The following is a 13071-nucleotide window of genomic DNA, read 5'->3' on the forward strand; positions in this document are numbered from 1 at the left end:
GCCTGGTGAAGGTGGAAACCCTCAACATTTAACAAACATTTCAATGAGCACTTGAAACACCCTAGCATACAAGGCTATGGACAAAGTGCTGGAAAATGGGATTAGGATAGAGAGGTGCTTGATGGCTGCTGCAGAGACAACAGGTCCTCTCAGTGCTGTAAAACTCTACTCCGTAAAAAGTCTGACAACACCAGGCTTTAGTCCAACCGATTTATTTGATAGTAAACTCACAAGCTTTCGAGGGGTTTCCCTCTTCGTCAGGTGAATGGAGAGTTCTGGCCTCAGACAGAGCATATAAAGCACAGACAGTTTAGAGATTACTGATTAGAATGCGAATCTTTACACCTAACCTGCTGTTCAAGTCCTAAAGTGGCTGACAATGTGTGTGGAAGGAGCACTGATCACAGGTTAAAGAGATGTGTATTGTCTCCAGACAGTACAGTAAGTGAGGTTTTGCAAACCCAGGCAAGTCACGGGGGTTACAGATAGTGCGACATGAACCCAAGATCCCTGTTGAGACCGTCCTCATGTGTGCGGAACTTGGCTATCGGTCTCTGCTCAGCGACTCTGCGCTGTCGTGTGTCATGAAGGCCGCCTTGGAGAATGAAGAGGGAAACCCCTCAAACTTGTGAGTATATTATCAAATAAATCGGTTGGACTAAAACCTGGTGTTGTCAGACTTTTTACTGTGTTTACCCCAGTCCAACGCCGGCATACCCACATCAAAACTCTACTCCAACATGGACAAGACAGAGATTGATAGATTTGTAGATATTAAAGACCACAAGGGATGGTGTGGGAAAATGGTGTTGAGGTAGATCAACCGCGATCTAGTTGACTGGCAAAGCAGGCTGCGTGGGCTGAATGGCCTACTCCTGCTTTAGATCATCTTACACACAGCGTGTTAGCTCCTTGCTATTAGCTGCTCTTCCAGTCAATATGCACGTCTGCCCTCATGTGGGCAATGAACATATTGCAGGCTGATGCATTATCTTAGAATACCACCTACAGTGAAGGGGTGAACATGAGTCATCAGCTGACTATCCTAACCCAAATTGCAATGGAATCTGTTCACACAAGACAAATTGCCTGGCTCATCACCCAGATAGACAGGAGGCTGCAGTGAATGGGAAATAGAGGGATCATGATGCTATTTGGAATTTAGTTCAAAGCACAACCCGTGTGGACATTTCCTTTCAAGTCACTGCAAAGGTCTCATGATTGAGGATTTTGAATGCTGGAGTTTCATTAAACTCCCTCTCAAATGTCAGTCTCTCCAAGCTGGTTTTTGGCAGAAATGGCTGTGGTTATGGGTGGCACAGCAGCAAGCACTTCTGCCTCACAGCGCCAGCAACCCGGGTTCAATTTCGGCCTCGGGCCTGTGTGGAGTTTGCACGTTCTCCCCATGTCTGTGTGGGTTTCCTCCAGGTGCTCCGGTTTCCTCCCACAGATCAAAGATGTGCTGGTTAAGTGGGTTGGTCACGTTAAATTGACTCTAGTGCAAGGGGGATTAGCAGGGTAAATGCATGGGGTTGTGGGAATTGGGCTTGGGTAGGATTGTGGTCAGTACAGACTTAATGGGCCAAATGGCCTCCTTCTGGGTTATAAGGATTCTATGAACAGATTTAGCTGTACAGGAAAAGCCAGATTTCCCAACTGCTCTACGAATGGTTCTATCACACTCAATTATCATCCTCACACATGCTCAACAACAGTGTGATGCTCGTCATTCTGACAATTCATAATCCAATTTCCAAAGAGGTTGGGGCACTCCTGTATTAAAGTTAAATGATTTGTGCTCACCTTATCTTCATCAATGTGCAGTCTCAGCATCAGCACCCCTACAGCAACCACACCTTTGCTAGAACAAGACTTTGAACATTTCCACTTTAGTCTGCTTTAAGTAAGGCATCACTTTGGTGTGTAATGGCCGTAACCGGTTTAGCAATCTAGAAACCGGCACTAAAACTGGGTAGACAACTTCAGAATGAGAGTTTTTTTTAAGTTTTAAAGTTTTATTAGTGTCACAAGTAGACTTACATTAACACTGCAATGAAGTTACTGTGAAAATCCCCCAGTCGCCTCACTCCAGCACCTGTTCGGGAACACCAAGGGAGAATTTAGCATGACCAATGCACTTAACTAGCATGTCTTTCGGATTGTGGGAGGAAACTGGAGCACCTGAAGGAAGACCCCACAGACACATGGAGAACATGCAAACCCCACAGACACAGTGACCCATGTCAGGAATCGAAGCCAGGTCCCTGGCGCTGGGAGGCAGCAGTGCTAAGCACTGTGCCACCATGCTGCTCTAACTCAGTTTAAAATCAAAAATCTGGAAATGTGAAAGTTGGTCTCAGCGACCGTGAAACTGTCTAATTGGAACAAAGGCCCAACTGGTTCACTCATATTAAGGGTTATGGTGACCGGGCAGGCAAGTGGAGCTGAGTCCATGAAAAGATCAGCCATGGTCTTATTGAGGGGCCAGATGGCCTACTCCTGCTCCTAGTTCTGAAGTTCTTTTCTTACCAAGGGAAGGAAGTGTGCCATGTTGCTGGTTGATATGTGACTCCCCATCCCACTGTATCTTGCCACCCTTCCTGCCACAGGAATTGGAGTAGGTGAGGGGTAGATAATGGGAAGGTTCATTGACCTCGGGCAGGATTTTACTGTTTCGGGATGAGCGAGGCTGTAAAATCCTGTCCCACATCTCAACTGCGTTCCCAAAGAACCTAGCAAGTCATTCAGGTGTATCAAATCTCAGGGCAACTCAGAGTGGGATAGCAGCATCCTGAGAATGATTATGATGAAAAAAAAATCACACACTAATTTGAACAACAGCCAAACCATCAGAAATTAAAACACTGCAGTTACTGGAAATTTGAGACCAAGTGTTGGAAGCAAAGATCGGTTGTCATTGCACAGACTTTGAGGATAATCTCATGTCAAAAAAAATGAATACAAAGAAAGCACAGAAAATGTAAAAGAAAATCAGATTGCAGAGTTGATGGAACAATCACAGCCTTGAACCAGGAAGGATAAAAAGGTTATATTTGGAAAACAATGTTGACAAGAATTGTTAACAGCAATTCTATTTGCTCAGAATGTTTTTCTTTTATCTCAATGCTCAACATTAAATCCACAATGTTAAAGTGGGCCAGTAGCTGTCAGGACAGTTCTGAGCTGTCTCATCAGCTGTTGTCTCTTGTCTCAATGTACTGCTGCTGACAGCAACTTTACACTTTCCTCTTTTGAATAAAATGTGTGGATTAATCTGATATCAACAAACCGAGAAGGTGCCACTACTAGGCATGGAATGTGTGAAACCCACAAGTTATATTAAGACATGCTTTTCAGGAAGTGATAAAATAGTGTGTGCGCCTACTAGTTACAGAATGCTTCAAGTGTATAAGTGCAGGGATCTTTCTCCAGGGTCACCCCCCCAAAGGAGAGGGGAGGATGAAACAAAACTTAGTGAAAGTCAGGATAAGGTTGGATACAATTCACCATCTATTTAAGCTAGCTTGGTATGACGGTTCGGAGTCAGATCAGTTTGTGGAATGAATTGGTGGAAGGAAGGGCCAGTTTCCAGGACATGCAGGTTGCGATGCTCACAACCCAAGGGGAGGTAATGGCCTAGTGGTATTATCACTAGACTATTAATCCAAAAACTCACCCAATGTTCTGGGGACCTGAGTTTGAAACCTGCCTTGGCAGATGCTGGAATCTGAATTCAATAAAAATATCTGGAATTAAGAATCTACTGATGTCCATGAAGCCATTGTCAGTTGTTGTGAAACCCCATCTGGTTCACTAATGTCCATTAGGGAAGGAAATCTGCCGTCCTTACCTGGTCTGGCCTACACGTGACTCCAGAGACACAGCAATGTGGTTGACTCTCAACTGCCCTCGGGCAGCTAGGGTTATGCAATTAGTGCTGGCCATCCAGCAACACCCATGTCACACAATTGAATAAAAAAGCCCCAGTGTATACCAGAATGATGACTGGAACATCACAGGATCATCTGTTCCCTCCTCAACTCAGCAAAGCTGCAGGAATACACAATGGCACAGTTGTTAGCACTGCTGCCACACAGCGTCAGGGTCCTAAGTTCAATTCCGGACTCGGGTCACTGTCTGTTTGGAGGTTGCACGTTCTCCCCATGTCTGCATGGGTTTCCTCAGGCATTCTGGTTTCCTCTCAGTCCAAAGATGTGTGGGTTAATTGATTGGCCATGCTAAATTGACCCTGTCACAGGATTAGCAGGATAATATGTGGGGTTACAGGAAAAGGATCTGGGTGGGATTGTGGTCAGTGTAGAACCAATGGGCTGAATGGCCTCCTTCTGGGCTGTGGGGATTCTATGAATCAGGATGGGGGTGGGTTCAGTCAGTTGACAGGACATTTTCCGTAATTATATATCTGCTATCAATAAATTGAATGCATATTTACATGGGAAAATCCCTTGTGGTGAACATAGGATTTCACAATGTGGAAAAGTCAAACAGGACAGTACGGTTCTGCTAGCTGGTTGGAGGCAAAGAGAACGTGGGGAAACCAGCTGAGGATCTGTCTGTAGGCAGATCACGACTACTAGGGGTACAACGGTTCTCAAGCCCGTGTCAAGCAGCTTCACCGAGGGATTCACTGCAGCAGCAACACATCTGGAATGCTGATGTGAAACAAACTACAAAGCAGCTTGAAATTCCTGATTTTTCACCCTTCCATTTTGGGGTTTTATTCTCTCTCTCACTCGCTCCTGACAAGTGGGTGGATGGCTGAATAGAGTGCCTTTCAGAATCTGCATGTTGATTGGAGAGTCCATTGTTTAATCTGTCAGAGAATCCAAAACCAGCACAGGAGGAATTGCTGTTATGAACATCCATCCTATTGGGCTGTGTGCAGAGTAATGGATCACATATAAACTGTTCAGATTTACAACAGGGCCAGTTACCACAGTCAATCACAAGAAACTCTGAAACCACCACATGCAGGGGGCAGACAAAACAACAATATTCCTTTACAAACTACATCATACAAACATTTAAACCCCCTCTGCACAGTTCTGCTGGAAGACAGACATGCGTGCCTGCTAGTGTGCAACAGGTTGTGGGGGGGAAGCAAAATGTCTTTTCTGAAGTTGACCTTTCTTTCTTCTCCCAAGTGGCTACCGATCAAACTGGAAATTTGCAGCTGGGTGCAAATTTGCAAAGTACAAACGCTGATTCTTCAAACAGGTCGACAAAGTCGGCAATCTAGGCTTCCTTGTTTCTCAGACAGGAAACTTGCAGAATATTAAATTAGCAAATTCCGCTTCCATGGTTGCGATCTCAGGAAAGGTGTGTCCTTTGTGAATTTACGAATTCATTTATCATCACCACAACGCTACGCATTCATTCCAGAGCAATGGAGAGAAGGAATCTCCCCTTGTCCTTGTTCACACTGGTAGGCAGGCCTCCACGGTCTGCTGTAATAATTGCCATTCCAAAACTACAAACCGGCCCATAGATTAGATTATTTAATGAACATGCATTCCATTCAAGAATGCAGTCACCAACACTGCCAGGTAAATGTGAATCTCTCCACTTTGAATGCACTGTTATATTAAGACCGATACAGAAACCGGAGGGCAGACCTGAGGAGACATTTGGAAAGAAATGTATTTATTGCATCAAAAATTAAATGTCCCGTTTACAACAGCACATTGTTTTTCATTTACAGCAGGCTGCAAAAAAATCAGCATGGAAACCCAATCCAGTAAACAGGAATTGGCAGATATAAAGATTATCCAGGAGTGTTGGGAATAGGTTAGGGAAAGTAAATGTGCACAATTTCTCGACAGCGCCACTATTCATTCTCCCGCCAAGCGGATACAATAGCAGTAATGTACTCCTTTCTTCAAAGGCTGACATCAAATCCCAAAGTCTTGCAATCACAAAGCTTACAATCAGACCAGGAGGCTGATGGCAAGAGTGAGGCTGTTGTATCATTCTATCCTGTGATTAATGTGTTTAGTTGGATAACGCTGGTTTGGGATTCTAAGTTAGGGGGCAGGAATGGAAGAGCTCAGTGACTCTGGACAGAGCAGTTTGAGAATACCTCTGCTACACACATCACCCCCCCATCCCCATCAGTTAATAAAATCTGAAACACAAAAATACTGACACATTTTGCAAGTATTTAAAAAAATCTCTCCCAACCCCAACCCCCGCCCCCGATCCTCAAAGCCCTTGCCACAAAATCAGATACTTTCACCTAGAATCCGCAAGGGAGCAGAGCTGGGGATTTAATCAACAGAAACATTAAGCATTCACACCTGTAGAGTGAATAGATAACTTATTTTCATTCACAAACCTATTCACATTTAAAGACCTAATTAACAGACAGAACGGGGGAAAAATAAAAGGCTGTTGTACAACATGAAATGATTACTTTTAGATGTATATAAAAATAATTTCCAGAAAGTTGAACCATGTTAGCAAAGCCACAAACTGGATTTTGTTCAATTTATTTTGACTTGAAAGCTTGTGTATCGGAGCTTTCTCTTTCATACATCCAATCACACTCAGTGCATTTCACTTTTCACCTCCTCATACACAAGGAACACAGCGGTATCAGTGTTGAAAAGATAGCTCTCATATAAGATTCTAAATCATATACATTATACTGTACTATTAATTCCTTACATTACATCAGTATTAACAAGTTAGCCACACGCCCACGTTGCCTCTGTGCAGCTGCTGACAAATCGGACCCTTGTTTACACCTCCAGATTGCTGGGCCCATCAGGAAGCAGCCTCTTTCTTGTAAACAGCTCTGCAACTCCCAACCCACCCTCGAACCCTTCACCCACCCCCACCTCCCCAGCTTAGCTGAGTAGCTGTCGAATTTCTTTGTGCATGTGGCAGAGAAAGTCCACGTATGAAGCTCCACCGCTCGCACTCTTGTCCTCCATGAGGAAGTGTTTGAAGAGCACCTCCATCTTGTCGTCCTGCTTCACAATTATCAGCTGTAAGAAGAAGTCAATGATTAGCGGCGGGGAAGAGCTTGGATTCGGAAGCTGATTCACCAGAGCCTCGGCACTTTATAACTAACGGAATCATTTCAAAGAGCAATCGCTGTTAGGTGGGAAAATACAACTGACAACTTGTGTACTGCATGTAGCGAATGAGATAAATTGTGTTTATGTTGGGTTGATTGAGGGATGAACATTGGCCAGGAGAATGGGAGAACTTAAATTCAGAATAATGCGGATGCTGGAACGTTAGAACAAAAACAGAAAATGCTGGAAAATCTCAGCAGGTCTGGCAGGATTTACGGAGCGAGAATAGATACAACGTTGAGTCTGGACGACTCTTTATCGCTCTATTCTCTCTCCACAGATGCTGTCAGACCTGCTGAGATTTCCAGCATTTTCTGTTTTTCTTGTTGACTGGGAGAATTTGTTGCTCTGCTTTGAATATCATCATGGGATTCTTGACATTGATCTGAAAGGATTGATGGGGTCCTGCTTTAATGTCCTTTCTGCTAATGCAGCACTCCCTCTGTACGATCCGCAAGACAGCTTTATTCCTGACTTTTCTCAGAGCATTCTGAGTGCACTAATTTCAATCACTTTTAAGAGGTTTGTTAACACACTGCAGATGTTACACAACCGTTCCAGCTCACAGAGCAAAGAAACTCTGGCTCAGTGAAGTGTGGGCTTGCAATGTGCTGTGAGAAACGGATCACACCGCCAAATCTTTCGACTGACTGAAATTGTATAAGCTCAGCCAGCAACCTTTCAGTCCTTAATGCACTTCCAGAACAGTTCCCTCCCCAACATAATCCGAATGGTATCAGAATTATCCAGAATAATGGACAGATAGGGTGATGGAGATTCATCTACCACTAAATCTGGTATTGCCCCAATGATACTGCTGTAAATTTTAATATCATTCCATTGACTGGGTTACTGCTATTAATCACAACATTTACAATCTTTTGTCATAGTCTTCTAATGTCTCAAAGCATTTCACTGAAATGCATGATAAAATCCAACGATAGGCATCAAGGTGATGCTGTACAGCAGTAACACTCAGCATTCTGCTGAGGGCCTGATGTGAACAGAGAAATACAGAGATGCTCATGTCCAAGTCATCATCACAGCCAGATTCCCAGAGAGATCAGGGCACAGGCTGCCTACTCAGGAATTGATCTGCAAGCTTCACTTCAGTCAGAAAACAATTGGAGGGAAACATGTGGTTCTGCACTCAACTAGAAGGCAGATATTCCTACAGTAAGTTACGAGGAACAGACTGCAGAGCTGATCTTGCATCCTGAAGTTAACTATTACAAATCACGAATCTTCAAATGCAGCCTGTGTCACCACAATCTTTCAACTCAACCCCTGAATGGTGATTGCACCCGGTCATCTAAACCATAATGAAAATGTGCAATCTGATATACAACTCACCGCACGAACCAAAGGAATGGCAAGGCAATGCCAATGATAAAATTCATACATTTACCTTCATAAACCTGGGTCGCTGAGCACGAATCATATCAACCATGGACCGCAATTTTTTGGAGTATGGATTATCCAGCATTGGCAGAGCACTCTGAAAAAGCAATGAAAACCACGAGTCAGACAGCTCGCAGCTACACCAAGAAGAGAGTACATTTAACAGAACTCAACGCGCTGCCCGGGGAGGTGCTGGGAGCAGGTACGATAACACCATTTAAGGGGCAATTAGATGAATGCATGAATAGGATGGGAATGGAAGGATACAGACTCTGAGTGCGCACGGTTTTAGTTTAGGCAGGCATCATGATTGGCGCAGGCTTGGAGGGCCGAAGGGCCTGTTCCTGTGCTGTACTGTCCTTAACTCAGCACTTAAATTACTGAATGCAGGAACACTATGGAAATTCACTGAACCACGTTAATTTGCCACAGGTTTTGCTGTTTACACACAATGCTTAAAAAGATCTGAATTAGTGGGTGCATCTGTTCCTCAAGACTTATTCTCTTTTAATATTTAACATTATTTAGAAACGAAATTCATCGACAGAAGGAGGAGACTGAAACTGGTTATATTCTGCTGGTGTCACTAACAGGTGCTGCATTTTCACACTGAACAAGGTCAGATTGAATAGCTATCGCTGCTAAAGGCATACTGAATTGTAAATGGGAATTGGGTCCACAGTTAGTTCCAGAGTCAGGCTGGTTCTTGATGTTGGGATAACAGGCTCCATGGTTCAATCAGCGCTGCTGAAAAGAACAGATACTTCATATCAATGGGCAGCATTGTGATACAGTGGTTAGTGCTACTGCCTCACAGCACCAAGGATTCCGGCCTCGGGTCACTGGCTCATGTGGAGTTTGCACAGTCTCCGTGTCTGCATGGGTTTCCTCCGGTTTTCCCCCCACAGTCCCAAGGCGTGCAGCTTAGGTGGACTGGCCATGATAATTTGTCACTTCGTGTCCCTCAATGTGTAAGTTAGATGGATTAGACATGGTAAATTACAGGAATGGTTACAGGAATAGTGCAGGGGGAGGGGGCCTGGGTAAGATATTCAGGCAGTTGGTGCAAATCCAACGGGCCGAATGGCCCTTTCTGCACTGTAGGGATTCGATGATGATTCAATGCTCCAATTATGCAAATTGTGGATCTGCTGATGACAGACTCCATGCTATGGGTGTAAACTCCATAAAATAAAAACAAAGACACTAGGAGGAGGCCATTCGTCCCTTTGACTCTGCTCTGCCATTCATTTTAATCATCAAATTCAATATCCTGATTTCCCTCCCTTTCTCCCCATATCCCTTGACCCCTTTAGCACCAAGAGCTATATCTAAACTCAGATAATAGACTGGAGAAGCCCTCACATATTGGGCAATCTTTGTCATAAATGAACATGCTGCACAGTAAAAAAAAGTTCACAGCTCAAGGGGCTGAAAAACTGCAATTAGGAAATTTACGACAAGCTTTGTTGTGTCAGATTTCTATGGGGAAAATGACCAGGTTAAGGATAATTCAACACTGCCCAACCCAAACTCACATGACACACAGCTGCTATGTTTGTTATTTCTGATTCAAAGCCACAAAAACCTTTGACATGAAGGGTAACAGAGAGGCAGGGTTCACTCTCCACTCAAACTCACCATTGCAGAATCAATCTGCCCAAATGACTGCACATTAAAGATGCTTTGGATGAGATCGTGCTGTGTGTTCATTCCCACCCAAATGAAGAGGTTCAATCCATTCTCCAACAGATAGATGCCACCCTTAGATAATCGCTCTTCGGAGCAACGAATAGCCACTGGGAAATCATCACTATCCACATCCATTTTGTGCTGAGAGAGAAAAGCAGTAGAGTTTTATGGCCAGAATAAAGACTTTTCCTCAAATAAAAGATTGCCAGAATATCGATTTATCAACTGATACAACTTGACATGGATGAGTGAATTTGCTCCAAATATACAGAAGAAAAATAACTTGCATTTATGTATTTGTTTCTGTATATTTGTGGGACATGGACATCGCTGGCAGGCCAGCATTTATTGCCCATCCCTAACTGCCCGAAGGCAGTTGAGAGTCAACCACATGGCTGTGGCTCTGGAGTCACATGTAGGTTAGACCGGGTAAGAGCAGCAGATTTCCTTCCCTATTGGACATTAGTGAACCAAGTAGCCTTTTTTGACCATCAAGAATGGTTTCATGGTCATTATATAGCGTACTCCCACAAAATGATAACGAGCAGATAATATTTCTGTAATTATTTTTAAGCAGTGTTAATTGAGGGATAAGTGTTGTCCAGGACAAGAGGAGAATTACCCTTACTCTTCTTTGGATAATACCATGCAATCTTTTAACTTCCACCTGGGGGCAAACAGCTTTGCTTTAACATCTGACAGTGCCGCACTCCCTCAGTGTTAGTCCGGGTTGCATGCTGACCATGGTGGGCTGAGACTATAAATTGCTCTGTGCGTATCTGCATGAGGAAGGATCACCGCCCAAGCTGAACTACTCATCGCTAAACAAATCAGCTTGCTCCCAGCAAAATCAAAACAGAAAAGAGAAAATGCTGTAATTGTACAAGTCAGCAATCAGCATCTGAGAAACAAAGAAATGCTGGGTGTCCCTTTGTCAGAAAGGACCCAAAAATTCTGGCCTGCAGATTCTGCTTTTAGAAACACAGAAGACAGGAGGAGGAGGCCATTTGGCCCTTTGAGCCTGCTCTGCCATTCATCACCATCATGGCTGATCATCCAACTCAATAGCTTAATCCTGCTTTCTTCCCATAACCTTTGATCTTATTCACCCCCAAGTGCTATATCCAGCCACCTCTTGAATACATTCAATGTTTTGTCATCAACTACTTCCTGTGGTAATGAATTCCATAGGCTCACCACTCTCTGGGTGAAGAAATGTCTCCTCATCTCTGTCCTGAATGGTCTACCCTGAATCATGATGTGGGTATGCCAGCGTTGGACTGGCGTAAACACAGTAAAAAGTCTGACAACACCAGGTTTTAGTCCAACCAATTTATTTGATAATAGACTCACAAGCTTTCGAGGTTTCCCTCTTCGTCAGGTGAATTCACCTGACTCACAAGCTTTCGAGGTTTCCCTCTTCGTCAGGTGAATTCACCTGACGAAGAGGGACACCCCGAAAGCTTGTGAGTCTATTATCAAATAAATTGGTTGGACTAAAACCTGGTGTTGTCAGACTTTCTACCCTGAATCCTCAGACTGTGACTCCTGGTTCTGGACTCTCCCACCATCGGGAACATCCTCCCTGCATCTACCCTGTCTAATCCTGTTAGAATTGAGAGCTTTTGTGTTTTGAGTGTTTAGGATTGTGGAAGGGCAATTTAGACCAGGTTATCCCTCAGCAACGCCTCCAACTTAGCAACTTGATAATTGAATACAGTAATTGGGTACTCCAGAGCAGTGCACTCCCTTCAACATTTCCACATTTAATCAGGACAACCCAATCTTACTGGCCTTCTTCACACACACTCTCAACATTAAAGCAGAAACTGAAGCTGACTGCTACAATTAAGTCACAGGACACCAGACAAAAATTGACACACTCAGGCTGATTATCAATCTCTGATGGTGTGTGCAGAGATAGGTCTTCAAAATTTATATGTGTAGTTCCTGGGTGAACAAAAATAGACTTGCATTTATCTAGCACCTTTTACAACCACCAGCAAATACTTTACAGTTGATTAAGTATTTCTAAGGTAGTCATTGCAGTGTAGGAAACAACACATTAATGGTTTACTTACCACGGGTAAAAGCCTTGGGTAGAAGAACACGCTGGTTTCTGCTACATCCATGGATATGACAAGCTGACGGGTGTAGGCACGATCATCAGTGGAGACCTCAGCGCTAGGCTGGAGGACATCATTCTTCAGCACACAGTTCAGGTAGACAGGTAGCAGCTTCATGCATTCTGGCAGAATCAGCTAAAGGGAAGAGGCAGTCAATGAGCAAAATACCAGCCAGTTCAGCGTAAATTCACCAGGAACAGACTGGCGACAATTATCAATAAAGCCAAGAGAATTTGTTTTTTGCTCCACTACAGCTGAGAAGGCAGAGGGGATCCGATCAATGTTTCAAAAGCTCAGAATGATTACTTCTGAGCGAACAGTGAGTTTCTAATCGTCAGTCAGATGATCTGAGTCTGCAAATTCACCACATGCACAAAAACTGAGTGAGTGGAAAGTTAGCAAAGAAACTCAACTCAAAGTGTCAACTATAATATACAGTAACAACACTTCAAAAAACAATTAGAGATATCGAGAAACTATATAAACACAAACTCTATTTTAAACTATTCAGTTTTCTCTGAATACATTTTCATCTCAGGACATCCCCAAAGAACCTTACTGATGCTATGCTTCTGAAATATAGACATCGTGTAATAAAATGCAGCTGCCAATTTTTACACAGCAGCATCCCAGTAATATAATGGCACAGACAGTCGCTGGAATGGGGGATTTTTGGCCATTCACCAGTGAAGCAAAATCCATAAAAGTTTAAAGGAGAGAAGGCAAATGGAACAAAAAGTCAGATTAAA

At 43.6% G+C, this 13071-nt stretch overlaps 1 protein-coding gene across 4 annotated transcripts in view; it reads right to left on the reverse strand.

The window, feature by feature from the left end:
- Positions 1-5643: 5643 nt before the first annotated feature.
- Positions 5644-13071, reverse strand: part of LOC145360367 (protein transport protein Sec24C-like) — a 73783-nt gene continuing 66355 nt past the window's right edge. For all 4 annotated transcript variants that reach the window (XM_080215542.1, XM_080215541.1, XM_080215539.1 and 1 more), the window contains 4 exons: positions 12278-12457; positions 10146-10337; positions 8512-8601; positions 5644-7010 (listed from right to left, as the gene is read on the reverse strand). In XM_080215542.1, the coding sequence (XP_080071668.1) occupies positions 6870-7010; positions 8512-8601; positions 10146-10337; positions 12278-12457 (603 nt within the window). In that variant the 3' untranslated portion in view covers positions 5644-6869. The remainder of the gene's footprint in view (positions 7011-8511; positions 8602-10145; positions 10338-12277; positions 12458-13071) is intronic.

Source organism: Carcharhinus amblyrhynchos, chromosome 31 (assembly GCF_965287045.1).
Source record: "Carcharhinus amblyrhynchos chromosome 31, sCarAmb.v2.hapA, whole genome shotgun sequence".
Taxonomy (NCBI): domain Eukaryota; kingdom Metazoa; phylum Chordata; class Chondrichthyes; order Carcharhiniformes; family Carcharhinidae; genus Carcharhinus; species Carcharhinus amblyrhynchos.